We start from the raw sequence: 25066 nt of genomic DNA, 5'->3' as shown, positions 1-25066 counted from the left end.
GAAACCAATTTGTGACCCTGTGGACATTTAATTCACACCATAGTGTGCAGCCCTGCAAGTACCCACGACCAGCAAAGCATTAAGTACAGGAAAGGGGGAAATGAACGCTGAGGCCTGCTGCGGCCGCCTTGACACACTGCAGCTGTGACTATAAAGCGGTTACGGCAATACTTCATTTGTAGGATGTGGGCTAGCAGCCACGGAGTTGTTCCAAAGGAGGAGAAGCTACTGGGAAATGAACCAAAGTTCAAAACTACAGGGAAGAACATCCTAAAGGCAGAGGTAATAATCAGGGCCGCCACTTGGCCGTTTACTATGGGCCAAGCGCCGGGGCTCGGTTCCATCTCCATCACCATCATCATGTTCGATCCTCACAGCAAACTTGGAGGGTATTACTCCCATTTTCCACAGAGGAAACTGAGGCTCAGTGGAGTCAACAGACTTGCCAAGGTCACAAGCCAGTTATATTTTGGATTGTGGACCATCTGGTGTCAAAGCTTGTGTTCTAGCATCTATTCTATATTGCCTCTCTCTTTAAAGATGGATACCCTACTTGTTCCTGCTTCTGACAGTCAGCTTTGGGAAGATACTTCGTACTCAAACCAAAGAATACCAAAATTCAAGGGCAAAAGAGGTAAAGGAGAAAGATATTTTTGTCTTAATGAGCTGCTCTGGTGAAACTCTTCCATGACGTTTTCCTCAAATATTGTTCTTACCATCTCAGCTGAGATTCTATCTCTCCTCGGTGGCTATTAAATAAAGTCAGGCCCAAACTGGAAAAATAGAAGCTGGGCTGGAAATTAAGAGGCTCCAAAGACATCTCAGCTGGATTGTTCAAGCCACGGAAAGCTTGAAGAGGAGGCAGGGTGACACATGGCATCATTAAGGGATGAGAAAGCTGGACCCAAAGGGGAGATCGTGAAAAAATGTGGTCTTACATGAAAGGGATTTGCAGGAAAGTTTACAAAGGATAATCCAGCTGGTGGCTTTGGGAGCCACTGCTCCCGAGGGAGGGTAGCTCATTTCTTCCCCTGGAGACGTAGACCCAGAAGGAGGGTCGGAGACAAAGGCGATTGATTACTCTATGAGACTCTATATGGTGGAAGACGACAGAGTCTTTTAGGGCATCATAGGATCCCACCACCTTCTCAGAGGTGGGGATCCAGCCTGTCCAGCTTGATGACGCTTCACTGACTCTCCCAAATCTTCAGGGCTGGACCTAATATCTGATCATCTCAGAATCCAGATGCTAAAGCTCACATCTGTGAGGATTCGGGAAGAGCTTCCGATGCAGGCCCATCTGACCTCTAGGCCAAGGGCAGCCCATCCTCTCCTGCTCTTACAAACAAGCTGTGGTACAAGAGCAGTTTCCAGGGAAATCTGGTCAGCAGGGGGACGTCAGGAGATGCGTCTGCCTCAACCACCTTGGCTTTAAAGAGCCAATGAAAAATGCCTCAATTGTCTCCTGCAAAAGTACGGGTCAAAATTGCTGAAAACCCGAGTTGCTCCCCCTCTGTCAAGTACTGTGTGTTAGCAGAAGAGAGTTCAATGAATCAGATGTATCTGGAATCCACAAACAGTTTTTAGGGGCGGCTGGATCCTACCTTTAGCTGCTTGTGATTCTCAGAACTGAGAACTCATGGGCCTGGATCCCTGGCATCTCACCACCTCTCTGGCTCTAGAAACGGCTGACAAAACAACCCCAGAAGACAAGAAAAACTCTTTGTCTAGTAAATTTGATACCTTCTGCCAGGAAATCTCTTCCATAAATCTAACCCAAATCCCTCATGCTGTAGTTGGAGCTTTTTTCTTATCCAGTTCTCAGCATAGCTGAGAATCTGAAAAGCTTTCGTTTTTCTAGTCTGCCCTAAAATTTCTCCCTCCGTAGTACTTTCTTCCCATAATTGTGCCTGCAACTCTCCCCTAAGCTTCTCTTCAAGTTCTCCACATCCCTCTTAATTTTAGAAGCAAAGAACAATTGTACTTGATACAGTCAACACTAAGCCTTTAACACCAATAATGGTAACATTTATTAACCATTGCTGTGTCTGACACCACACTAGGAACATAAACACGTTATCCTGTTTAATCTTCACAACAATCCTTTGGGGCAGGTAGTACACCCATTTTGCAGATGAGGAGATTAAAGGTCTGACGCACTAAATGACTTGCCCAAGGTCACTCAATGGTATGTCCTGGAGGCTGAGTTTAATTCAAGGCAGTCTGCCTTAGAGCACACATCCTTATCTTCCTTTCTCCTTTCCTGGATGAATCCTAAGTGGCAAGTTACAATTTTCAGACCAGCTTCCCCCTGCTACTTAGCAGGTCAGGGGGCATCTGGCATATGTTCAGAGGATACCAAACCACTATAGAGATCGCTAGGACAAAGCATAGCTATGGGCTGGCCCTACTGTTACAAAAGGGGCATATTTCAAAGCCAAGTTCAGAGGTGTACTGGGTACTGTTCATCATACTGTGTCTCTCTGTCCAGCTTCCTGAACTCAGGAAGGACCTTATCTTATTTCCTTTCTTTTCACTTTCTGTTTCTTTCTAGAAGCATTCAAGTTAGCTGTCCTTTGTTCAACATGTACCTCACTTTGACTTTATATCCTTTCCAGTTGGGGTCATACTTGGTCAGCCGCACTCTACTTTGGATTGAGGAGATGAGGTCAATCTTCTTCTGAGCTCTTGTGAGTTTTGCATGGTTTCATAGCCCTGGATGATTCTTATAACTCCTACTTATTCACTTACAGTAATATCTACCACTGGTCACAAACTGGTTTAAATGGCTGAAATCACTTAAACTTATATAATTGATAAAACAACTCTATATGCATGTCCCCCTCAGTGGTTTATCTTATATAAAGCAAGGAGCTTGGACCAGATAGCCTCTAAGAGACCTTCTGGCTTTGATAGACTCCAGCTTTAAGAATACTTCCATAACAGATTACCCAGAGTCCAATTGAGAAAAAGGCACATTCCACACCAATGCTCTGGGGCTCTTGACACAATGGTGGTTGGCCCCATTATTTTGAAAACAAACAATGCCCTGAATCCAACAAAGGTCCCCTGCTTCCTCGGGCAGTAAATCTCTTTGGCAGGATCTCAGTGTGGCTCTGGTTGCTCGGTGCCAAGTTAAAGCCTTTGCCACTCTCGCTGGCTCTCACTCCCTCTTCCCATCCCCCACTCCAGACACCAATCATTGTTTATATTAGCACATCACGATACAGACACTTCCTATCTTTCTGAGCCCACAATGACCCCCCTGGGGACCTGCAGCCTCAGCTTCCGAGGCATAACTGATGATGGGAGCCAGCTGCCTCTCCAGAGGCAGCAAATGATGATTCCTCTGGCTGCTCAAGGAAAACAAGACATTCTTGAGCCATGGTTGGGGGTAGCTCAGGTGTGGAAACAGCCAATTACTCTACTAATCAGCTTGAGCAACCAGTTGTGTAATGAGTTAGAAATATGCCTCATGGAAATTGTTCCATGACTTGCAAATGTGTGGGTGGATGGGCATTGGATTTGCATGCACTCTCACAGGAGGGAAGAGACCCAGGTCATAGATTGCAGTGGATGGTCCAACTTCTTTTATACTTACCTTGAAAGAGAACTCAGAGCTAGACTCTTCCTCCTATTTCCCAGATGGATTTTAAAGGGATATGGGACCTGTGAAATGGTACCCCCAGTAACTAAGGCTAGAGCCCAACGCAGGCAATTCATATCCAGACACTTAAGAGCTAGCTAATCACACACTACAAAGCTTTCTGTGTTCTTTAAACCACTGATAGAAACGAGACCTCCACTTTCCTCCTGACTGTGGGAACTCCCTATCCTCAGGTATTCTCCATCCATCCACCACTGATTCCTAAGTTTCTACTGAACCCTCCAAGAAGCTCTTTTGAAGTCCTACCCTGGCTTGACCAACTTGTCCAGAACTCAGACTGGAGGCTGGCACATTCGAAGAGATCGCACCTCCCCTCCCACACTGGCCACCTTCCTCCCTGTGAGCAGCGCTATGGAGGTGGCGCCTTGGTATCCTGACCTGGCCAACTGTCAGACTTGGCACCCAGCATGAGTTAATGGCATCGTATCAGTCAAGTTAGGCAAACTGGGGTTAGGACCGGCAAGGTTACTCCCAAGGTTACCACGGCGACTCACCACTGTACATGTCAGGGTGGTTTCTTAAGGACGAGTCATTATAGGGGTGGTCTGCAATAAACAAAAGAGGGTGAGCAAACAGGGACCACGGAGAGGTCATGGAGGCATAAACGGGAGAGAACAACAAAAATGCAAAGCCACAAAACAACCAGGGAGCACCAGTGGTCTTTTGCAAAGGAAACACACAGCATATTTGGAAAGGAAATATGCTTGGTGAAGAACAAGCAACACAAAACAGCCCCCGAAAGGGAAGAAAAGGTTAAATCCTGCAAAAGAAGGCAATAATGTTTCTTTTTTAATAAAGAAATTAGGCTTGACCTTTAATTGCTTGGTCCTACTATATTTTCAAACAAATGAGATAAGAATTAGTGGTATCCCGTAGCAATTGCAACAACTCTTTCCCACCAAAATCCTCAGTTCCCAGGACTCTGGATCAGGCCAGCTCCTGGGGTCGCTGAAGAGAAAGGGCTGTTAGTGAGCCCTGGGGCAAGAGCAAAACCCTACCTGAGCAGAAGTTAACTTGCAAGGGATGGGAGGTAAATGAGGGGAGAAGACAGAGAGAAACAGATCATCAACAGAGTGGGACAGAGGGACCCTTGGCAGTGCCCAGCCATCATGTGCTGACCAGCAACAAACACTCCCCAACCTGTCCAGGTGGGCACCGCCCTGGTCTCCAAGATGTGTCTGTTGGCAGAAAGGCCTCCTTCTGAGGAGGTGAGGAGTGGTCCAGGGAGGCGGGGACAGCCAGGCTGAGGTTCAGATTTTAGGATTAGAAAGGCAGCCTGGGACAGGGGAGAGAGTGAGCTGTGAGTTCTACACTTAGAACAGGGAAAGGCCTGCTGACTAAGATGGAGGTTCAGAACTCTCTAGACTAGCTTGGGATGAAGCCATTCCTTAAGGAACAAGATCAGTGGGCTCCAATGTTAGGTAATTAAAACCTTTGGGCATTTCATCCTCAGTGAAAGAGACATTCTGGAATAGGGCACAATCATGCCAACAACCTTAAGTAGGTTTTCATTCTCCTATCACTGTCCCCTTCCAGCTACTGGGTTCAAGTTTTGACAGTACCAACAGGGGGTGGGGAGTGGAACAGCCGACTGGAAGCCAAGCAGACGGCCCTGAGAAGCCTGGACCGAGCCCAACTGCCTGAGGGGGGAGAGGTGCTGCCAGAACATTTGCATATTTGAAGACAGATCAAATCCTGTTACAACTCATGCCAGGGAGGCAATGCAAGCTCTTTTCTGGGACCCGCATTGTGCTGCATCCCAAATTTGCTTAACACCTGCTAGAAGGAGTTTCATTATTCAGAACCATGCTTTAAAATGGAGCGAGTTGTACAACACCTAGCCTGTGTTTGGGAAGTTGGCTCGGGTTTATCTGGAGCTAAAGGTGGGAACTGATCTGCAGTGGAAAGAAGAGACGGGGTGGCAAAGGGGCAGGAGGGGCAGCAACTGGCCTTGGGCGGTAACGTTCCCCTCCTGGGGAGGACAGGGCACACCCAGGTGAAAGGGCCCTTGCTTCATGCTCCCAGTGCCACCAGGTGAAACAGAAGTGACCAAGCTCAGGATTGACCTCTTGGTTTGTGGATTCTGGAGCACTTCTGAGAGATTTAGGGAGACTTTCTGACTCCTCTAGGAAGGTCCCTGAGACGACAGACATTAGAAGGAAGCAGGGTTAGCACTCCACCGTCCGCCTCAGGGCCAGCCCTCCTCCCGCACCAGGGCTGCCTCTTGTCCCCAGGGGGCACCCGGTGCCTGTGTGGTGTGGACAAAGTGGGACAAGCATCTCTTTGTTACTCCGACTTCACTGTTCGTCTTTGACTGCACCCCAAAACAAAATTTTAAAATGATTTTATATTGCCCAGTATTTGGTATTAGATCCCTTTCTCTCCTTCCTTTAGTGCAGGTAATAAAAAATGGGCTGTGATGAGATGTATTTCTTCCCCAATGGGCAGACTGTGAAAGAAACCCCTGGTGAGAACAGTCTTTGAAGCTGTCCCAACTTGTCTGTTTTGTCTCCCACCCCCAGACCTGGTTCTGAAGGTACAAGAAAAAGCTTGTGTCCTTTCCGGGCAGGAAAGCAGAGAGAGCACAACTGAGTTATTTTAAGCAACTGTGCCCAATTCTGGGCTGGCTCGGATGCCCAGAACTTGCTCCCAGCCAAAGCTGCCCTTGGGAGAACTCCAGGAAGCCGACAGGGTTCTGTTCCCATCACCCAGGGCGTTTCTCAGCATTTGGGGGAAAGCGATTTCAGTGGAGTAGGGGACCCAGAAATGAAGCAGAAACAAACATCCCTTACCTCCTCTGGTAGGGAAAAGGATATTTCTGGAAAGTTCAACTTGTAAATGTTGTTGAAATCTCCAGCTGCTTAATTCTACAGAGGAAGGCTCTTCCCCGCCTCTATCTCCCTGCTTCTACCCCGTGTAACAGTGAGGGCCTCTGCTCAGGACTGCAGATGGTCACCTGACTCAGTCCCCAAACAGCAGGCAGATTTCAAGGTGATGGCACTGAAGGCTGTCCAGGGAGCATCTTGCTCTTGATTTTCCTGTCTCTCCCACTGCCCAAGGCTGCCTGCTCTGTCCTGGCTCCGGAGGCCCCTCTGAGGTCCTGGGCAGACCACACTGTCCTCCCCAGCACAGCCAGCTGGCAGGCGATCGCCCCTGCACTGAGGCGACAGCTCAGACAACCCAACTTTCTTCGCAGGGGTCCTCTCTGGGCCTGGGTCCGGAATAAGAAAACCAGGGAACAGGTAGCAAGTGGATCGGAGCTGGGCGACCCTGCCAGGAACAACTGGGGCTTGTCCCTGGGTTGCTGGCCATCGTGTTGGCTACCAGAGCACAGGCAGCTCAGAGCAGTGTGTGGGGAGCTGTACAGGCAGGAGGGGGAGAATTAGAGGAGGGTGAGACGGGGTTCAAAGAGAGAAAGATGAGAGGGGAAAAGAAAAGAGAAAGAAAGAGGGAGGCGAAACAGTGAAGAAGGAAGTGAAAAAGAAAAGGGAAGAACATGAAGAGAAAGGAAGAAAGAAAAGGCCCACAACAGGAGAAGGGGAACAGGAGGGATGCTGCTTCTTGTGGGTCCCCCTCCGTGCTGCGGTGGAGACGGAGTGTGGCGCAGGGCTGACTCTCAGCACCAGGGGTTCCCATCACCGGCAGGGACTGGTGGGGAGAGAAGAGCCCACGTGTCCTGACCGAGGGGCGAGCTCACCCGCACCTCCCCCCGCCAACCCCCGCCTCCTGCGCCCACCCAGGAGGCGTCGTCAACCTCCCACCCGCTTCCCGGGTGCGCTCCAGGGAGCCAGGGCTCAGCCTCTTTCCTTGACCTGCGGAAACTGCCAGCGCCCAGGTGGGGCCCTCTGCCTGGCCTCCGCCCATGGCATTGAAAACAACACTCACAGCTGTGTCAGACAGACGAAGGTCTTTCGGGGGGCTTTTCTACAGAAGGCCAGTTACAAATCCATGGTATAAACCAACAGAGCCACTTTCAACGTCCTGAGCAGGCTGAGGACTTTGCAGCCAAAGCTCCAGGCCGGCTGGCGCCTGGCAAAAAAGTGTCTCTCCGACCTGACTGGCTTCTCTCTCTCCTGGTGGAGGGTCACCCATGCTAAAATGGGTCAGGAAATGCTGATTCACTCTGGTACCAGCCACACAGAATCAGGGAATAAAAATGAAAACAAATAAAACTAAAAGATAAACCTGCAACTTTTAAACACAGCGACTCCACATGGTCCAGCATATACTTATTACAGAATCAAACACAATTCATTTTGCTGTACTCACTAATTTGGATATTCCATACTATTGCTTCATTCTAGAAATAAAGATAACCAAACAAGGACTAGAAATAATCAAGCTGGCTGCATGAGAGCGATGGTGGACGGCCACTTACAGTAGAGCTTCTCAAACTGTGGTGTGTCCCAAAACACCTGGAGAACTCATGAAGCCCAAAGAGGCCCCGGACTGCCGGGCAGGAGAGGGCTAGGCTTAGGTACGGGTGCCAAGTTTGCCAGGTGATTCTGATTCCACCAAAATTTGAGAAGCGCTGGTGTGGAGTAGGACCAAGTTTAACTCAAGGCTCCAGAATCAAGAGATGTGGCTGAAGAGCAGCTAAAGTCACTCAGGCACAATGAGCTGCAAGGATTTCTAGGTCAGGATTGGGGACAAGGCTCTTCCCAGACCCAGGTGCCAGGGGCCGCTTGGGCTCAGCGGGCTGCTCCCAGCCCCGGGCAGGGGCCTGCACTTACTGGTAAGGACTTTGAGGTTGAATGGGTTCTTCTGCTGGATGGTGTGGGTGAAGTGGAAGCGGGCATTGCAGCTGTAGTCCGTCTGCATGTCCTGCAGCATCACATTAGAGAAATACAGGTCTCCGTTATGGCCCTGGGAGACACGCTTGTCCTGGGTGATGGGCTCCATGGCTATGAGGAAGCAGAGGTACAGTGGGAGGTTAGCAGTAACGATAACAGTAATAAAAATCATCATAGTTCTGGCAATTGAGCACCTACAGAGGGCCAGGTGGGGGCCGGGAGCTTGACATTATTTGATTTAATCCTTTCAACTCTGAGGCAGGGCTTATTCCCATTTTAAGGATAGGAAAGCAGAGGATTTAACATGATCTGGGTCGCAAAAGCAGCGAGAGGGGAGTAGGATTTCGATTCAGACCTGCCTGCCCACCATGCTCATGCTCCGTGACCATGCTTTTCTATCTCCTATTCATGCCACAGAAGATCTGACTGGCTCCGAGGCCAGAGGGAGGAAACACAATCCTTCAGCTGCTCCCCAAACTGGGAGTCAAGTTCACCTATTTTTTAAACGTCTACTCATCCCCAAGAAAGAGAAAAGCACCACCAATTATAATTGTAAGATATACCAATCAATGATGCGTACCAACAATTTTAGGACACCTTCCAATTTTAGAGATGTTAAAATATGAAAATGTGTGCTTTTTAGAATTAATGACATCACAGGAGTGGCTGAGAATGCTGACAACATAATCTACATTTTTTTCAAGCACTGCATCTGTAAACTCAAATGATCAGATTTCTAGGCTGTTAGGTTTATGAAAATATACTTAATAAGGCTGACTACCCATAGGTATCTCCTTCTTATCCCTGATGATTGTTTCTCAAGTCACCATTTCTTTTTTTTTCTCTTGAAAAGTGGTTCTATTTTATTTATTTATTTATTTCACAATGTTGTGCTACTTTCAGGTATACAGCAAAGTAATTCAGTTTATTTATATATATATAAAATACTTTGTCAGATTCTTTTTCCATTATAGGTTATTATAAGGTATTGAATATAGTTCCCTGTGCTATATAGCAGGACCTTGTTGTTTATCTATCAAGTCACCATTTCTTAAAGCATTTCTTAAACGTTAATGATGCCAACTTTCCAATGATGGTCTGGTGAGCTTTTCAATTCATTTATCAAAGATTTACTGTAGGCTTACTATGTGTCAGGCACTGTGCTAGGCACTGTTGAAAGAGAGATAAATAAGAAAGACAGTTCCTACCCTCAAAGCACCTTCGGTCTAGTAGAAGAGACAGCAGATAAATGCAATGCAGTGTGGTGAGTGGGAAGCCCCAGATAAGAAAGGGGAGCTGAGAGAAGGAGCACCCAGTCCGTTCTGGGGTTTGAGCTGACGCTTGAAGGCTGCATGACATTTACCAGGCAGAAGAGAAAGGACCTAAGCGGTTTCTAAGCAGCAGGAACAGCGTGTGCTAAAGGAAAGAATCCACAGCCTGAGCAGGGGAGTGGGGGTGGGGAGAGGCAGGGGGTAGGGGAAGGGCTGGAGAGTCAGAGGGGACCACATCAGGAGCTGTGTGCCAGGGAAAGGAGTCTGGACTTTATGGGAAGTGATGAGGAGGCAGTGAAGGACTCTGAGCATGAATGAATCAGTTTTACATTTTTAGAAAGACAGGGGAGGCCAGGTACAGATGGTTACTCTAACCCAGGGAAAAGCCGATGGCGGCCTGTGCTGGGTCGATGCTAGAGAGGATGGAAAGAGGAGGGCCATGAGATTTGCTCAGGAGGTGGCATGGACACAACTTGGTGTGATGCGGGGGATGAGAGGAGAGTCTGAAGTCTGAACTGTTAGCTAACAAACCACCCCTCCAGCCTGTGGCCCACATATACACACAGTGATGAGGCAAGGCAGGGACAATGATTGAGCACAAAGCCATCCTCACCTCGCAAAACAACTGAAAGCAGCCTCTTTCGGAAGCAGGCTAATAAGAATTCAGAGATGGGGACTTCCCTGGTGGTCCAGTGGCTAGGACTCCACACTCCCAGTGCAGGGGACCCAGGTTCGATCCCTCGTCAGGAAACTAGAGCCCACATGCCGCAACTAAGAGTTTGCATGCCACAAGGAAGATCCCGCATGTGGCAAAGAAGATCCCACGTGCCGCAACTAAGACCCGGCGCAGCCAAATAAATAAATAAATAAAATAAATATTAAAAAAAAAATAATTCAGGGATGGAGAGAATGATGGGTGATAGGGAGGAGTATCTATAGATTGATGAAAGGATGGATAGATAGGGAAGGAGGAGGGGAAGGAGGGGATGGGAGGTATTCAGGAAGGGAGGGAGGAAGGAAGCCAGGGTGATGCTCAGGTAGATAGCAGTCTTCTATCCATCTTCATAATGCCCCCTCCCTTTATTTGACTGAAAACACAGGAATAAACATCGGTCCAGAGCAGTTAAGTGAGTCTCTGTCCAAAACTGAGCCAGGACAAGCTCTGAATGAGGTACTCTGTCCCCGACTCCAAACATCCTGTCTCCCCATCACTCCTTTATCAAAAGTTTCATTCCTGAATCCCACTTCTGTCCTACAAGAAGAGTGAATCGGAGTAAATCCAGATGGACCAAAGATTGAAAGAGGAGGCTTGGTTTCAACCTGCCTTCAATTGGCCGACTGAAAACCAGTTTCCCCTCCATCCCATTCCTTTTGCTCTTCCTCTTCTTCATCCTCACAAATATTACTGAGCACTTATTGTGTGTCTGGCCCTGTTCTAAGCACTTTGGATGTATTAACTCATTTATCCTTACAGTAATTCTATTAGGTAAGTACGATTACCAGCCCTATTTTTTCCAGAGGAGGAAACTGAGGCCCAGAGATGTTAAGCAGCTTGCTCAAGATCACACAGCTAATAGCAGCCAGGCTAAAAAGTGAGCCCTAGCAACCTCTCTCTGCAAAGCCAGTGTTCTCTGCCACATGGCCACCTTATATCTGCTTCTCACAAGTCAAGGTCGTCTAGCCTTGGGAAGACCCCTCTCCATTTAACACTCCCTAAGATTAAAAGAGAAATAAAACACTCCCAAGACTTACAGCTGCTCATCCAGAAGATGACTGGGGACGGAAGTCCGGGTGGGGGGTTGCACTGGAGCGTCAAGGGAGCACCTTCTTGAACGACGACAGGGTCTAGGTTTTCCTTGGGCCACAGAGGAGATTCTAGGGAGAAACAGACAAAGGAGGATGCGATGAGGGTGATGGCTGGGCTGGGGCAAGGAGCAGGGTTAGAGGCTGGCACGCAAGGAGGGCAAAGAGAAGAGGAAATGGGAGAACAAGGGAGGCATGAGAGAGGGACGGGGCCTATGAGTCCAAGCGAGGCGCAGCCCTTGAGAGGCGGGAGAGGCCTATTTCATCTGACTGAATGGATGTACATCTTTAAAGCCTCTTCTCCTTCCCCGCCCTGCGCCCGGAGTGGCCAGTGAAGTTGTTCACGACCGGTTTGGAAACTTCTTTTCCAAGGAATCTTTTTGAGTTGGGGGAGGTGAACCCCTGCTCAGAGGCGGAAAAGCAAGCAGGACACGCGGGGCACCGAGGTACCTGCAGGACAAGGGTGGGACAACCCGTCTGGAATGACCCTCCATGCCCTGCCCTCCACTGAGCCAGAAGCAGGGCATCCTGGGCCTGCCCCATGCACTCACTGGACACCTGCAGGCGGATCCTATTGGACAGGGCTGTGCCAAACTTGTTGCGGGCAAAGCACTGGTATTCCCCCTCATACTCCTCTGGCCGCCCGCCACTGCGGAAGTCGATCACCAGGGTGCCAGACCTCCTCCTCATCGACACCCGGGGGTCCTTGGCGATGTTGAAGAACCTACTGTTGCGAGTCCAGTGGAAGCTGTGGACAATGAAGGGGGTGGGGTGGAGGGGGGTGGTCAGGGACAACGAAGAGTAGCAGGGTGGGCTCCAGGCTCCGAGCTCCAGGTCAGAATCTCGGGGCCCTAGACTCTGACTCAGGCCCATAACTGCTCCTCCAGACCAAGGGGCCCCAGCCCTGGCTGAGTAGCAGGACCTGCTAGGACGCCTGATAAAATTCCGGGACCCGGGTCCCACCCAGGTGAACCTCTGGGGCAGGTCCCTGACATTAGTAGTTTTACCCAACCCAGGCTGGGAGTCATGGCTCTAAGTGATAGATACCAAGTAGCCCCTGGGGGATTGTGCTATTTAGAGGAGTAGGCAGCAATTTTGATTTTTTAAAATCCATTGTATATATGTGCCACATCTTCTTTATCCATTCATCCGATGATGGACATTTAGGTTGCTTCCATATATACAATGGAATATTACTCAGCCATAAAAAGAAACGAAATGGAGTTATTTGTAGTGAGGTGGATGGAGTTAGAGTCTGTCATACAGAGTGAAGTAAGTCAGAAAGAGAAAAACAAATACAGTATGCTAACACATATATATGGAATCTAAGGGGAAAAAAAAAAAGTCATGAAGAACCTAGTGGCAAGACGGGAATAAAGACACAGACCTACTAGAGAATGGACTCGAGGATATGGGGAGGGGGAAGGGTAAGATGTGACAAAGTGAGAGAGTGGCATGGACATATATACACTACCAAATGTAAAATAGATAGCTAGTGGGAAGCAGCCGCATAGCACAGGGAGATCAGCTCTGTGCTTTGTGACCACCTAGAGGGGTGGGATAGGGAGGGTGGGAGGGAGGGAGATCCAAGAGGGAAGAGATATGGGAACATATGTATATGTATAACTGATTCACTTTGTTATAAAGCAGAAACTAACACACCACTGTAAAGCAATTATACTCCAATAAAGATGTTAAAAAAAAAAAAAAAATCCAGAGTCAGCTGCTACTTCCACCCCCAAACATTCCCAACCTCCGACTAGGAATGCAAACCCAAATGCCTATTCCACCCGACCCGAACACATCAGGGAGCCAGCCCTGCTCCTCCTGGGTCTTTATTTGATAATCGAAATGGCCCAGGTTATCTATGCCGCTGCTCAGTGGATGTAGATTATAAAACGGTGGCTGTACATTTCGGGAGGAGCAATTTTGAAAGAAAAGGCAGCCTTAATAAAACTGAGCCCCGGGGTGGAGAGACTAGAACATCCCTATGCTTCTCCTGGGGGGACGTGTGTCTGCAGCCGCCCAGGACGTAAGTAAAAGAAGCAGGAGCAATAGTGGCTGCTCAGTGTCTCAATGTCCCTGCGAAGGACCGTGGAAGAAAGGCCAAACCTCAGAAGCAAGGTCACCAGTGCCCTGCCTGACTTTTCAGGGTGACTTCTGCTTCTCCCGTCATGGGCAAGAGAGGCTCTTCTTGCTCCCGGGCTCACAGCTCTGGGCCAGACCATCTCGGGCACACCCGGGGAGGGAGGCAGAAGCAGGACGCCACACACCTGAGGCAGGCTGCCCTCGCCTCGTTTCTCCTGCTGACAGACACACTCTACGTGGGGGCCTGTCACGTCTGGGTGTGAATCCAGCATGAGGCTCCTGAAAGCTCCAGCCTGTGGACGCTGTTTTGAAGATGGTGGACGCGTAGTGCATCCTTATCACCAATGCTTATCACTTGGTAGAGACGAACCGGGCCTGGGCAGTCAGAGGCCTGGGATTAGCTACTTCGCACCTCTGTGCCTCCATTTTACTTCCTCTTCACGAGGACAGGAGTCCTTCCCCAAAGGGCAGTGAGGTGGCTGAACAGACAGTGTGAGGAACATCTAACCCAGAGCCTGGCACAGCAGGCTTGCAACTCGTGTCTGCTGACATCTCCTGTGATCCTGATGTGCACACAAATAAGCAGAGACGAGCTCAGAATGAAAGACTCAAGTTAGCTTGAAGAGGAACTTCCTATAACCTAAGCATGGGGTGGATGCTGGGAACACAGGCAGTGGGAAGAATGTTTTACTCAAAGTCAGAAAACTTAACACCTAGTCCTGGCTTTTTGGTGTGAACTTAAGCCAGTTAAGTTTTCTGGCCCCCAGTGTCCTCATCAGCTAAATTTCCTGGCTATCCAAATTGTACCTTCTACCTTGTGGGTGCCTAATGGACACTTTTTGAATGGATACACTTAATTTCTCAGCTGCTTCAACTATCATCAGACCCCAGGGGAAGGGGACGGTTTAAATGCCCTCTTTGCAGGCCCCTTTCCCTCCACCCAGCTTGGATTTACCTGCCAGTACACTCACCTGGGGGCAGGGTTCCCTTTTGCTTCACACTCAATCAAGATGTTATCACGGGGATCCACGATGTGGTCCTTCACTGACTGCTTGGTGATGGTTGGGGGCTGGGACACTGCAACAGCACACACAGTGGGCAGTCAGGGCTGCAGGGACCTGCCCTTGGGGAGCGGCTGAAATTAAGAGCTTCAGGAGCCACACAGACAAGCAGGCAAGCGGGGGGTGAACAGTGCCCCATTCTAGAGACCCAGCTCCTTAAACGGGGCTGCAGGAAAGGGGGTGTGCGTCAAGGACCAAGCATAAGAAGAATCCCTTTAAGATCTCATAATATCTTTGTGAGAAACTGAAGGCCAGGCTTTTGTTTTACTCATTCTTGGACTCCAGTGCTTAGTACAATGCCTAGCGTACAACAGTTCTTGACAAATGTTTGTTGAATGAATAAAGGAGCCAAAAGCTGCTCGATTTCCAGAACCTAGCGGCCACGATGGTTCTGAGCCCTGGAGGATCAACAGTTGGCCAAACTGTGGTGAGGCTGGAGCTGAAAGACGCTTCAGTCCCCAGAAGCCCTCCCAGGGACTTGTCTGCAGCTGAAGAGCCAGCTCCTCTCACTCCCAGCCCCGAACTCCAAAGTTCTCCAGGGATCTCTTCCCTGGCCTTTTCCCGCCCCTCCTTGCTGCCCTCCTAACTCCCAGAGGCACAAGTGCAGACAGGCGTCCAGGGGACTTACGCTCATTCTGAATGCTTGCTGTTAGTTCCCGATGGGTTAGCATTGTGAGGGGGAGAAAAGAAGACAACGGTTATCGGTTATCTGTGGTCAGACACGACTGATCGCCCAGGTGGCCTCACACCCCAGCATACAGGGAGAGGGCGAGGCAGGTCTGGGGAGGGCAGTGTGCGGGCTGTCTCCTCCCAGCTGCGGAACTCCGTGAATAGCCAAGCAGGGCTGGGGACAGACCCAGCAAGTGCTTCGCGGAGAAGGTGATGCCTCCCCCAGGAGACCAGACTGCGCAGTGGAGCAGAATGACCACCTTCTGACCAAATGATGACGTCTCCAGGGATGTCTCCCATCAGGAGTGGTAATGCTGCTCAAAAGAGGCTGGGGTCCGAAGATGCAGCCTGTCATCTCCAGATGCCCCCGAGAAAAGCAGGCTCCTTAGCCAAGGGTGAGGCTGGGGGCGCCAGGGAAGGAGTGGATCTGAACCACCGCTACAGGGTGAAACCCGAGGGCCCAGCCAGGTCCACAGGCCTCACTCCTCCCTCTACACCTTCTTCTCTTTCACATCTGAAAGCACCTTCTCTCCTCATGGTCTCCTCCTTTGCCATCCTTTGGAAAGCTCGAGGGACGGATGAATTATCGTCGTCTGCTCATGGCAGAAGTACATTGTTCTATGGAAACTCTGCTTCTGAAAAACTCTGGGGATGAAGAGCCCACCACTCCCTTCTGTGCTTTTTACAAAGAGGGTAAAGAGGCAGGAGGCACAAATTTTCCCCGGCGCTCACCTGAGATGTGCACGTGCTCATGTACGGGTGTGTGCACGTTTGGGGTTTGGGCTTCTCACACTTTGAGAAGCATGAGAATCACCTTGCAGGGGGGTCTGGTTAAAATGCAAGTTCTGACTCAGTAGGTCCGGGCGGGGTCTGAGCTTCTGCATTTTTGACAAGCAGCCAGGTGATGCCGGTGCTGGTGGTCTGTGGACCACACTTTGAATAGCAAGGTTTCAGAGGTTTTAGAGGGTATACTCTTTGGGGGGAGAAGGGCTTGGTTAAAATTTGTCTGCAGAAAAGACAACATGTGTTGCTATAACTTTTTAACTTTTTCCCTTACAATTATACAATATATGTATTACATGATTATATTACTGTATGCCATTCTTATTTCATGCTGGTGGGGATGTCAGACACTGCCGGTGTTGTGAGCTGACCTTTTCCGAGTGAGCGCTTCCTGGGGGAAGGCTGAGCCATGGTGACCTCAAAGCTTTCTGACTTGACTGCAGTGAGATACGCAAGAGGAGTTTAGGGGCTCAGAGAGGGGGCGGCCTGGAGAAGGCAGAGTTAAGACAGGGCTAAGAGATGCAAGAGGAGCCACAGGAGAGAGAAGGCAGACAGAGAGGGGAGATGGAGGGTAGCAGGGATGAGGGCCCTGCTACACATGCTATCAGGAAGTGAAAGTGTTGAGAGTAAGGCTTATGGAGAGGTTCAAAACAATTCTTTCATTGGGCCAGGGTTGTGTGGCCTGTTTGGGCACTGAAGAGAAATTTTATCTGCTTCACCATGTGCCTGGGGCAGCCTTGGCAGGAAACAAAAAGGAAAAGAAAAGTCCAGGGGAACAGCAGAAATCTGTGGTTTCTGAACACAGGCTCTGTGGAGCTCCCCACTGCAGCATCTTCACCCATCTATGATTTTCCTGCCACGGCCCAAGAAAGGTAATTCTGGAAAATCAGTGGGGCTGGGCAGGGAGGGGGAGGTGGGGAGAAGGGACCATTGTCAGGAGCAGCAGGGCTGACACCTGACCCACTCCTTTGAAAACCAGCCCAGGCCCCTGGTTTCTTCATCTCAAGACACAGTTGACGTCTCTGGGGTCCTCCTATCCAGTTGAGGGCTCTGGCCTCACCCTGGATGGAAAGGCTGACAAAGGATCTGCTTTGCCCACATGGGCTTCAAGCCTCTTTTATGTAAAGGCCAGTTCAATGGAAACAGCCCTAGACGTTGCCCAGGGAATCTCAGGTTCTTGGAAGGGAAGTCACTCAGTTAAGGTCACATAGGAAGTTTGGTGCAGAATAGGAATGAGAATCAGCTCTCCCACTGCTGGTTGAGAGCTCTTTTTGCAAATCCATCCTTGGCCGGAGAGATGAGCTAGTCTGGTGGGGTCTTGGCACTCCGTTCTCCTTGACACTTTGGACGGAGCTTGGGGGAGGGGAGACTCTCAGGATGCTGTCCCCAGCCCCACACTGAAATCAGGCCGGGGGCCTCCTGAGAAACTACTTGCCTAAAGAGGTAATGACATCTGCAGCCACCATGGTGCTACCAAGGGGTTTATTACAGGGACACAATCAACCCAGAGGACATGCCGCCACAGGGAGAAGACAGCGAGGACAGCCTGCCTAGGGACAAAGGCGGCCCATCCAGTCCCGGGAACGCCCCTTCCCCCCATGTCACACCACCTGCCCTTCTCTCCTTCTATGGAACTTGCTGGATGACGATGTCAAGTGGAGAATGAATTTGCTCTTTTGACTTCCAAGGGGGAGGAGAAGTCTTCCAATGGTCTCTGCAGGGGGTGAGGCAGATGCCTGCCCAGTCTGCAAGGTTTCTTTATTCATGAGCCACTTTTCTTTCCCTGGCTCTGATATCTACCACCCCAGCAGTCATCCCTTGGAGGATGGAGTGTGTGTGTGTGTGTGTGTGTGTGTGTGTGTGTGTGTGTGTGTGTGTGTTTGTGCTTTGCTGAGGTGTCCTGCAGCCTCACCACCCGGGATGACAGTGAGGAGGAAGTGTTTCTCCTACCCCAGGGCCCTCCTCTGTGGGTTCCTAGGAGAAAAATGCCGAGTTCCTTGATGTGGGGAGGGAGATGGAGCGGCAAGCTGCCAGCAGACTCACTTTTCTGGCAAGATCACTCCGGTGGACGGGGCAACCCTTTGCTTTTTCCAAAGGTCATGCTGTTCTGCTTGGGGTGGTGAGAGTTGGGGTACATGTGACTCGGCTGGCAGAGCAGTGGGAGCGGGAGGCCGAGTGTTCAATGAGGGACTGTGCCTCGGCCCAGGGGGTCTGTTCCAGAAAGCCTGCTGCACCCAATCTCCCCAGGGCAGAAGCAGCGCCCTGGTCCTCAGGGCACAGACGATGCCCTCGCAAAGGGGAAGCGAGCGGAGGGCACGCCGGGCAGGGGAGCCTCTGGCCTGAGCCCCTCAGTCCCTTCCAGCCACCACACAGAGAAAGTTACGAGTGCCTGATCTGAGGTGGCTCCCGTTGGCTATTGTGAGCAATGCTGCATGAACATGGGGGGGCAGACACCTCTCCTGCCTTCTGCAACAACATGGATGAACCCTGAGGTCATTATGCTAAGTGAAAATACGTCAGACAGAGAAAGACAAATACTGCGTGTTCTCACTTATATGCAGAATCTAAAAAAGTCAAACTGAAAGAAATAGGGAGTAGGATGGTGGTTGCCAGGGGCCGGGGGTGGGGGAAGTGGGGAGATGCTGGCCAAGGGGCACAAACTTTCAGCTACAAGATGGATAAGTTCTGGGGATCTCATGTACAGCATGGCAACTACAATGAACTGTACTGTACTATATACTTGTAAGTTGTTATGAGAGATCTTCAAAGTTATCACCACACACACAAAAAGGTAATTATGTGAGGAGATGGATGTGTTAACTAACCCTATTCTGGTGACCATTTCCTACTGTATATGTGCATCAAATCATCGAGTTGTACACCTTAAATTGACATATATGTCAATAATATCTCAATAAAGCTGGGGGTGGAGGGGAGAAAGCCTGATCTTTCCCTAGCCCATTCCACTGGGGCTCAGCCCAGGGTGAGATGGAAGGACAGGCTCAGATAATCTAGGAGGCGTCTATCCTGGGCCCAGGGGGAGGGAAAATCCTGGCTGAAGAGGACTTCTTCCCATGGCAACTGGGTATTCTCTGAAGGGCTTGCCTCACTCCTGTCTTGCATTCAGCTTTTGTAGACTCAGGCTGGAGACGTCGCCACGGCCACTGTGCCTGCAGCAACCAGGGAGGCACAGTATGTATGAGGCAGGCTCCCGGCAGTAGCTCCCAGGGCACTGGGAGTGGCTTTGCAGAAGGACTCACCTCTTCATTCAGAGAAACACTGGCCCTGCCACTATGAGCAGAAGAAAACAGCTTTGTTTTTCTGCTCCTCGGATTTCTAACCTGTCAGCTAAGGATAATACCTACTTCATGGATTCGCTGTGAGAATCATGGGAGATGATGCCTGGAAAGCCCTTAGCTCTCTATTAAGCACACGGCAGCTGCTATTCCAAGGAGAATAACAGGGGCTCCAAGAGGAGCTAAAAGGGGGCAGACTACCAGAGGTAGGGGTGCGGCATGTTGTGCCAGACTGGGGAGCCAAGAGGCCTGGGTTCTTTCCATGAGTCCATCACTCGTTTGCTGTGTGACTTTGAGCAAGTAGCGACCTGAGTTCCCGTGAACACATGGGAAGGGGTCCTCCAGACCCTCCTCAGGGTCCTGGCAGCTCTCTGGCCCACAGGTGGTGCTCTGGAGAGACTGACTGCGGGGGTCCTGTCTGGGGCGCGGCTGAGCTTTAGGACTCCAGATTCCTAACACAGACATCAAAGCCATCTGTTTACAGGTTCACCTTGCAGGAACCCCTCACCCACCAGCCCCAGGGATCAAAGTGGCAGGTGAGTGAGTGAGGAGAAGCGGCAGAAGAGAAACGAGCCCTCACCACTTCCTTCATAACCCAATTTCCTCTGCAGCCCCTCTCCTCTCCAAGGACGTGGCCTTATCATGCTTCTTATTAGACTATCTGCCTGGGACTGTTAATGAGAAACTATCCTTGAGCCAGCAGTGCAGATGGTCTCCACGGGAACAGTCCCCTTTACAACTCCCCTCTCCCTCCCTCCCTAAGTGCATGAGCGCGAGTGCACGCACACACACACACACACGTACACACATACACACATTGGGGCCATAGGGAGGGCAGTAGGAACCTTGTCCATCTTTCTCTGGGTCCAACTTAGAGTTTCTCCTGGCTTTCTCCATCCAGAAGCACCCACTCCTCTGAGCAATTATTACTGGTGAAGTGGGGGGCGGGGAGCAGAGATACCTGCAACTCTTCTCCAAGCTGTGCTAATTCCAGGCCCCAGGGGCTGGTTTTGGAGAGCTCAGTGGGGACTTCTTGGAGGCTATATCACTCTCTCACCCCTCCCCAGACACCTGTCACCTGGAGAGAGCCCAAGTCAATGCTGGCATCATGTGGGCCCCATCTATTCCTAGAAGCAGGGAACAGGGGACAGAGGTGGTATGTCTACATCATAGCACTGGAATGCCAAGACTTTCTGGCAGAAGTGTCAGAATTGTGGCAAAGGTGGTACACTTCTAAATGCAGAGCCAAGGAGCATGGCTGCCAGTCAATGGGCCATTTACGAATGCAACATCAGATATGGTTGGTGGAGACATGGCTATTAGATCTGCATTTTAAGCTTTACTTTATGATCCTGATGGCCGAATAATGCCCCCACCATGGGAAACAGATGCCATGGATTTTACTTTTCGACTTTACCATGGGAAAGTTGAAAACAAACAGAAGGAATCCATGCCTGGTTCTCCCACGGTGACATTATAATGGGGCTCTATTTTAATGCCTCATTTAGCCACAGTCTTTTGCAAAAGTAATCTCCTTCTCAACCCTCCCAGGCCATCTGTCCTCCTCACCACTTCAGCCAAGAGGACCTGGACATATGAGAAAGGCAAATAAGAGCTGTCCACCACGCTCGGCCCCTGGAAACTCCACTTCGATAGGTAAGTCAAGACCACGGAGGGCCGAGGGAGGGGTGTGGAGGGAAGAACTCCCCAGTGACACTCAGACTTCCAAACTCTGCTGGCTCTGGTCCCACTCAGCAGGCTCCAGGCAGCCATCAGCCCAGCCATGGCCCTGAGAGACGGCACTGAAACTCAAGGTCTCAGGTTCCCAAATATGAGGCCACCTGCATCGATTCTTCGGAGGGAAACCCAGCTCTGAATCCAGAAGCCACTGCTTCCCCGTCCCCAACCTTCTTTGAATGGTCTTCACTCTCCCCTGACCTTCCCTACCCTCCAACTCCTCTGCCACAAATCAGGAGAATAAAAGAGGACGGCGCAGGACTCACGATCCATAGGAATCTCGATGGCCCCGCTGAGGCTGAGCAGGCAGAAGAGGAAGGCTGTGTGGACCCAGGGCGATGGCTGCTGCCTGGCCATCCTGAGCACTGGGCCTCGCTCCCTGCTCCCTGGCCCACAGCCTCCAGCTGCTGTAACTGGGCCTCCCGGACAGAGCTCAGCTGTGGAAAGAAATGTGACGACAGGTGAGTTTTTCTTGAACTCCTGGTTTGCTCCAGCAATCCTACAGGGCCTTGAGGACTCAAGGGTCCCCTTGGTTATAGACCTATGTTCTAATACAGGGTTTCTTAACCTTGCACTATTGACTTTTGGGACCCAGTGATTCTTTGTGTGGGGAACTGTCTTGGGTATTGTAGGATGTTGAGCAGCATCCCTGGCCTCTACCCACTAGATGCCAGTAGAGCTCACTCCTGCCTCCGATCAAAAAACGTCTCTAGACATCGACAACTGTCCCCTGGAGGGCAAAACCACCCCCTGTTGAGAACAAGTATTCTAGAAGGAAGGGCAACTCAGCATAGAACAGTCATGAAAACAAACACTGGCCCCTAAGGCGCCATGCACTGAGCCCGTAGGAAATGCACCAATCTCACAGCCTCTATGAACCACGTGTGATGAGTGGACCCGAGGCCGAGCGTGTCTGGGGTAGCAGCACAGAGACAAGATCACAGTGCTGTCCTTTGACCCAGAGAGAGGGGGAGGGGGCAGCACTGTGGGCCAGAAGTTTGGTAAGTGAAAACTGGGTTGCCCCGAAGACTTTTTGTAAATGAATGATTTCTGCAAACACTTTGTGCAGCTAAATATTTGGTGGTGGTCCCTGATGTTGTCCCTTAAGAGATAAAGGCAGTGCTGAGATGAGGGCCCAGGACAGGAGGCTCCAGGAGGTTGGTAGAATAAGCAACATTTATGACAGCACGATGTTCACATCCTCAAGCACAAGACATCATTCCAGGGCTTACAGGGGTAAGGGTTAAAAATGGCTGTCCAAGGAGCCTGGAACAGGTCCTTGAGAGACAAACCCTTTTCCCTTTGTCCTGAGAGAGAAGAGCAAGAATGGCCTACAGCTGAGGCTCAGATACTGAGCTATAAAACTGCCTGAGGCTCTGAAACACAGAGTTGTAAAAACTGGTCCATTTTGCTGTTCTACCTACCATGGGGCCAAAGAAGGCAAAGAGGACAGTGGGAGGCAGTTTCCCCACAATTCCTCCAGCTTTGCTGGACCAACAGCTATCTATCAAATGGGCACATTGTTTAAAACAGTTTGGCAGCAATACGAAGCCTCTATCACCTGTACAACCCCACCGTCTCCCAGGTTTCCAGACTGAGGGTGTAAGGCATGCCCTGTGCCGGGATGTGAGCAAACTAGAGGATGCTGATTCAGATTTCAGCAATTTCTTTCCTGAAAGCTGGGCCCAATACCAGCCTCCAACCTCATGTGTATTTCTGGACTCCATCTGCTGGTCTCCTTTCCCACTGCTTCCTCCTTGGTTTTGGGCACCACTGTTTCACGCCAATTACTGCAACAGCTTCCTAAGTGGTCTCTCCCCACTTCTACTCTTGCCTCTCTGGTTCATTCTCCAGCCACAACCGGAGTGCTTACTCCTCAAATGCAAGTATAAATACGCCACTCCCCTAGTCAAACTCACTAGCTCACTGCTGCTCCAAACTTGAAGATGAAGTCCGTGAAATGGCTCAGAAGCCCTGCATGATGTAGCCCCGTCTGCAAGGTCATTTCTTATCACCATCCCCTTGTGTTCTGTGTTCCAGCCAACATGGGTCTTCTACCAGGTCTCTTAGTGCATAATGCTCTATTGTGCTGACTCCTGCACAGATTAACTTCTGTCTAGAACACTCTTTGCACCTGCCTTCTCCCATTAGGCTATGCTAAGTATGACTTATGTGCCCCCTTGTCTGCGCTCCTGAACACTACTCATGACCCCCTATTATAGCACTTGTCACTTTGTATTCACTCTAAAAGTCACTAATCTGTACCCCCTATAAAAAGGAAGGTACTGTAAGGGAAGGTGCCTCATCTTGTTATTCCTAGAATACAGCATAGTGCCTAAAACATAGCAGGCATTCAAAACCATGTGATGGGTGGATGAAAAATGAGCAAATAAAATAATAAACCACTTGGATCACATGTTTTAAACCTGTTTAAAACAGGTTTTGTGTTTCCCCACAAAACCACCAGGCGGCGCAGGAGAACACATGCTTTGGACCTGAGCAGCAAACTGTGAAGGCTTCCAATCAGTGGAGGACAAAATTCCCTCCCTACACAGGCACTGTTCTCTGGCCAGGGAACCATCCAGCTGTAAGAGAGTTAAGAAAGTAGAAAATCTCCCAAGGGGGGGACTGTCTGGCTGGAAGGCATCACAGCAGGTCTTTGGTTCTTTCTCCTAAGATGATCCTCACACTGTCTCAGAAAGAGTCTGCTAATGCCTCTCCATGGCTCCTGCATTTCCAAAGGCTAGACTCAGGTTATCCAACTGAAACCTTAGTGCTGAGGGAACCAGCACCGGGGGGAGGTTCAGCTTTCCTTCCAGGAGGACAGCGGGGATGGCTCCAGTCTTGGCTCCGTGACCGCCATGTTTTGTTCAGGAGCTGCCAAGTGGTAGGAAGTGATGGGAAAGAGAAGGATATCTTATTCTGGGAATCTTGATGGAAACGGGCAGCCAGAAGCTATTCATTAACTAGATACACATTGGCAAGAAGAAAGTCCAATTATTTGGGGTGTCTTTAACTCACAATTTAAAAACACAGTAGGAAAAGAACAGAGAAATAATCACATTTAGCTGTTTGACAATTCTCTCTCTCTCTTCTCCTGGAATCCAATTTTTCCAAAACAATCTTTAAAAAGGAAGATAATTTAGAGAGTATTTAGCTTTATGCAATCCCCTTACTTCTCAGATGAGGAAACAAGAGCCCAGAAAGGGGAAGTGATGTGCTCAGGGTCACTGTGTAGGTTAGTGGCAAAGCTAGGAAAAGAACCCAGGTCTCCTGATTCCTAGCTCAGGGTTTTCCCATCCAATTTCCCTGTCTCTCAATATGCATGACAGGTCCTAAGCAAAGTTGCAATTTAAAAAAGAAATGTATAGTTTGGCAGTACCTCAAAAAATTAAGCAAAGAATTACCATATGAGCCCGTATTTCTGCTCTTAGGTATATGTCCTAAAGAATTAAAAACAGGGACTCACACACGTACATGTACACACATGTTCATAGCAGCATCATTCACAATAGCTGAGAGGTGGCACGAGCCCAAATGTCCATCAAAGAATAAATGAATAAACCAATTGCAGGTTATCGCTAGGAGAGGAGAAGCATACCATCCAGCCGGGGGCGGGGCTTGGGGGTGGAGTTGTCAGGGCTCTTCAAGGGAAATGCAATCTAACTATGGAGCATCTCGTGGAGGAATAAGGAAAATCCCATATCCTTGAGAGGGCAGATAGAGACTGCAGAAGAGGGGGTGGTGATGACTGTCTTGGAAAGTCTGAAGAGGGCGTGGAATTTTTCTGTTTAGCTCCATGGGGGCAAAAGAAGAATCAAATGGGAGGAAGTTCCAGAGAGGCAGATGCTTCTCTGAGATGCAAGGAAGAATAATCCACAGCCATCGTACAAAACCA

General features: G+C 49.9%; 1 protein-coding gene across 16 annotated transcripts in view; it reads right to left on the bottom strand.

Annotated features, from left to right (window-relative positions):
• Nucleotides 1-25066, bottom strand: part of NFASC (neurofascin) — a 97151-nt gene that overhangs the window by 53658 nt on the left and 18427 nt on the right. For 7 of the 16 annotated variants that reach the window (XM_028167773.2, XM_028167792.2, XM_028167795.2 and 4 more), the window contains exons 2-8: nucleotides 21435-21605; nucleotides 15312-15329; nucleotides 14594-14699; nucleotides 12086-12282; nucleotides 11484-11606; nucleotides 8401-8571; nucleotides 4162-4212 (exon numbers count right to left, since the gene is read on the bottom strand). In XM_028167773.2, the coding sequence (XP_028023574.2) occupies nucleotides 4162-4212; nucleotides 8401-8571; nucleotides 11484-11606; nucleotides 12086-12282; nucleotides 14594-14699; nucleotides 15312-15329; nucleotides 21435-21525 (757 nt within the window). In that variant the 5' untranslated portion in view covers nucleotides 21526-21605. Of the gene's footprint in view, nucleotides 1-4161; nucleotides 4213-8400; nucleotides 8572-11483; nucleotides 11607-12085; nucleotides 12283-14593; nucleotides 14700-15311; nucleotides 15330-21434; nucleotides 21606-25066 lie in introns of those variants that run through there. The other 9 variants (XM_007166187.3, XM_028167783.2, XM_057529965.1 and 6 more) reach the window with 4 other exon arrangements.

Source organism: Balaenoptera acutorostrata, chromosome 1, assembly GCF_949987535.1.
Source record: "Balaenoptera acutorostrata chromosome 1, mBalAcu1.1, whole genome shotgun sequence".
Lineage (NCBI taxonomy): Eukaryota > Metazoa > Chordata > Mammalia > Artiodactyla > Balaenopteridae > Balaenoptera > Balaenoptera acutorostrata.
This window is presented reverse-complemented; position numbering and strand designations above follow the sequence as displayed.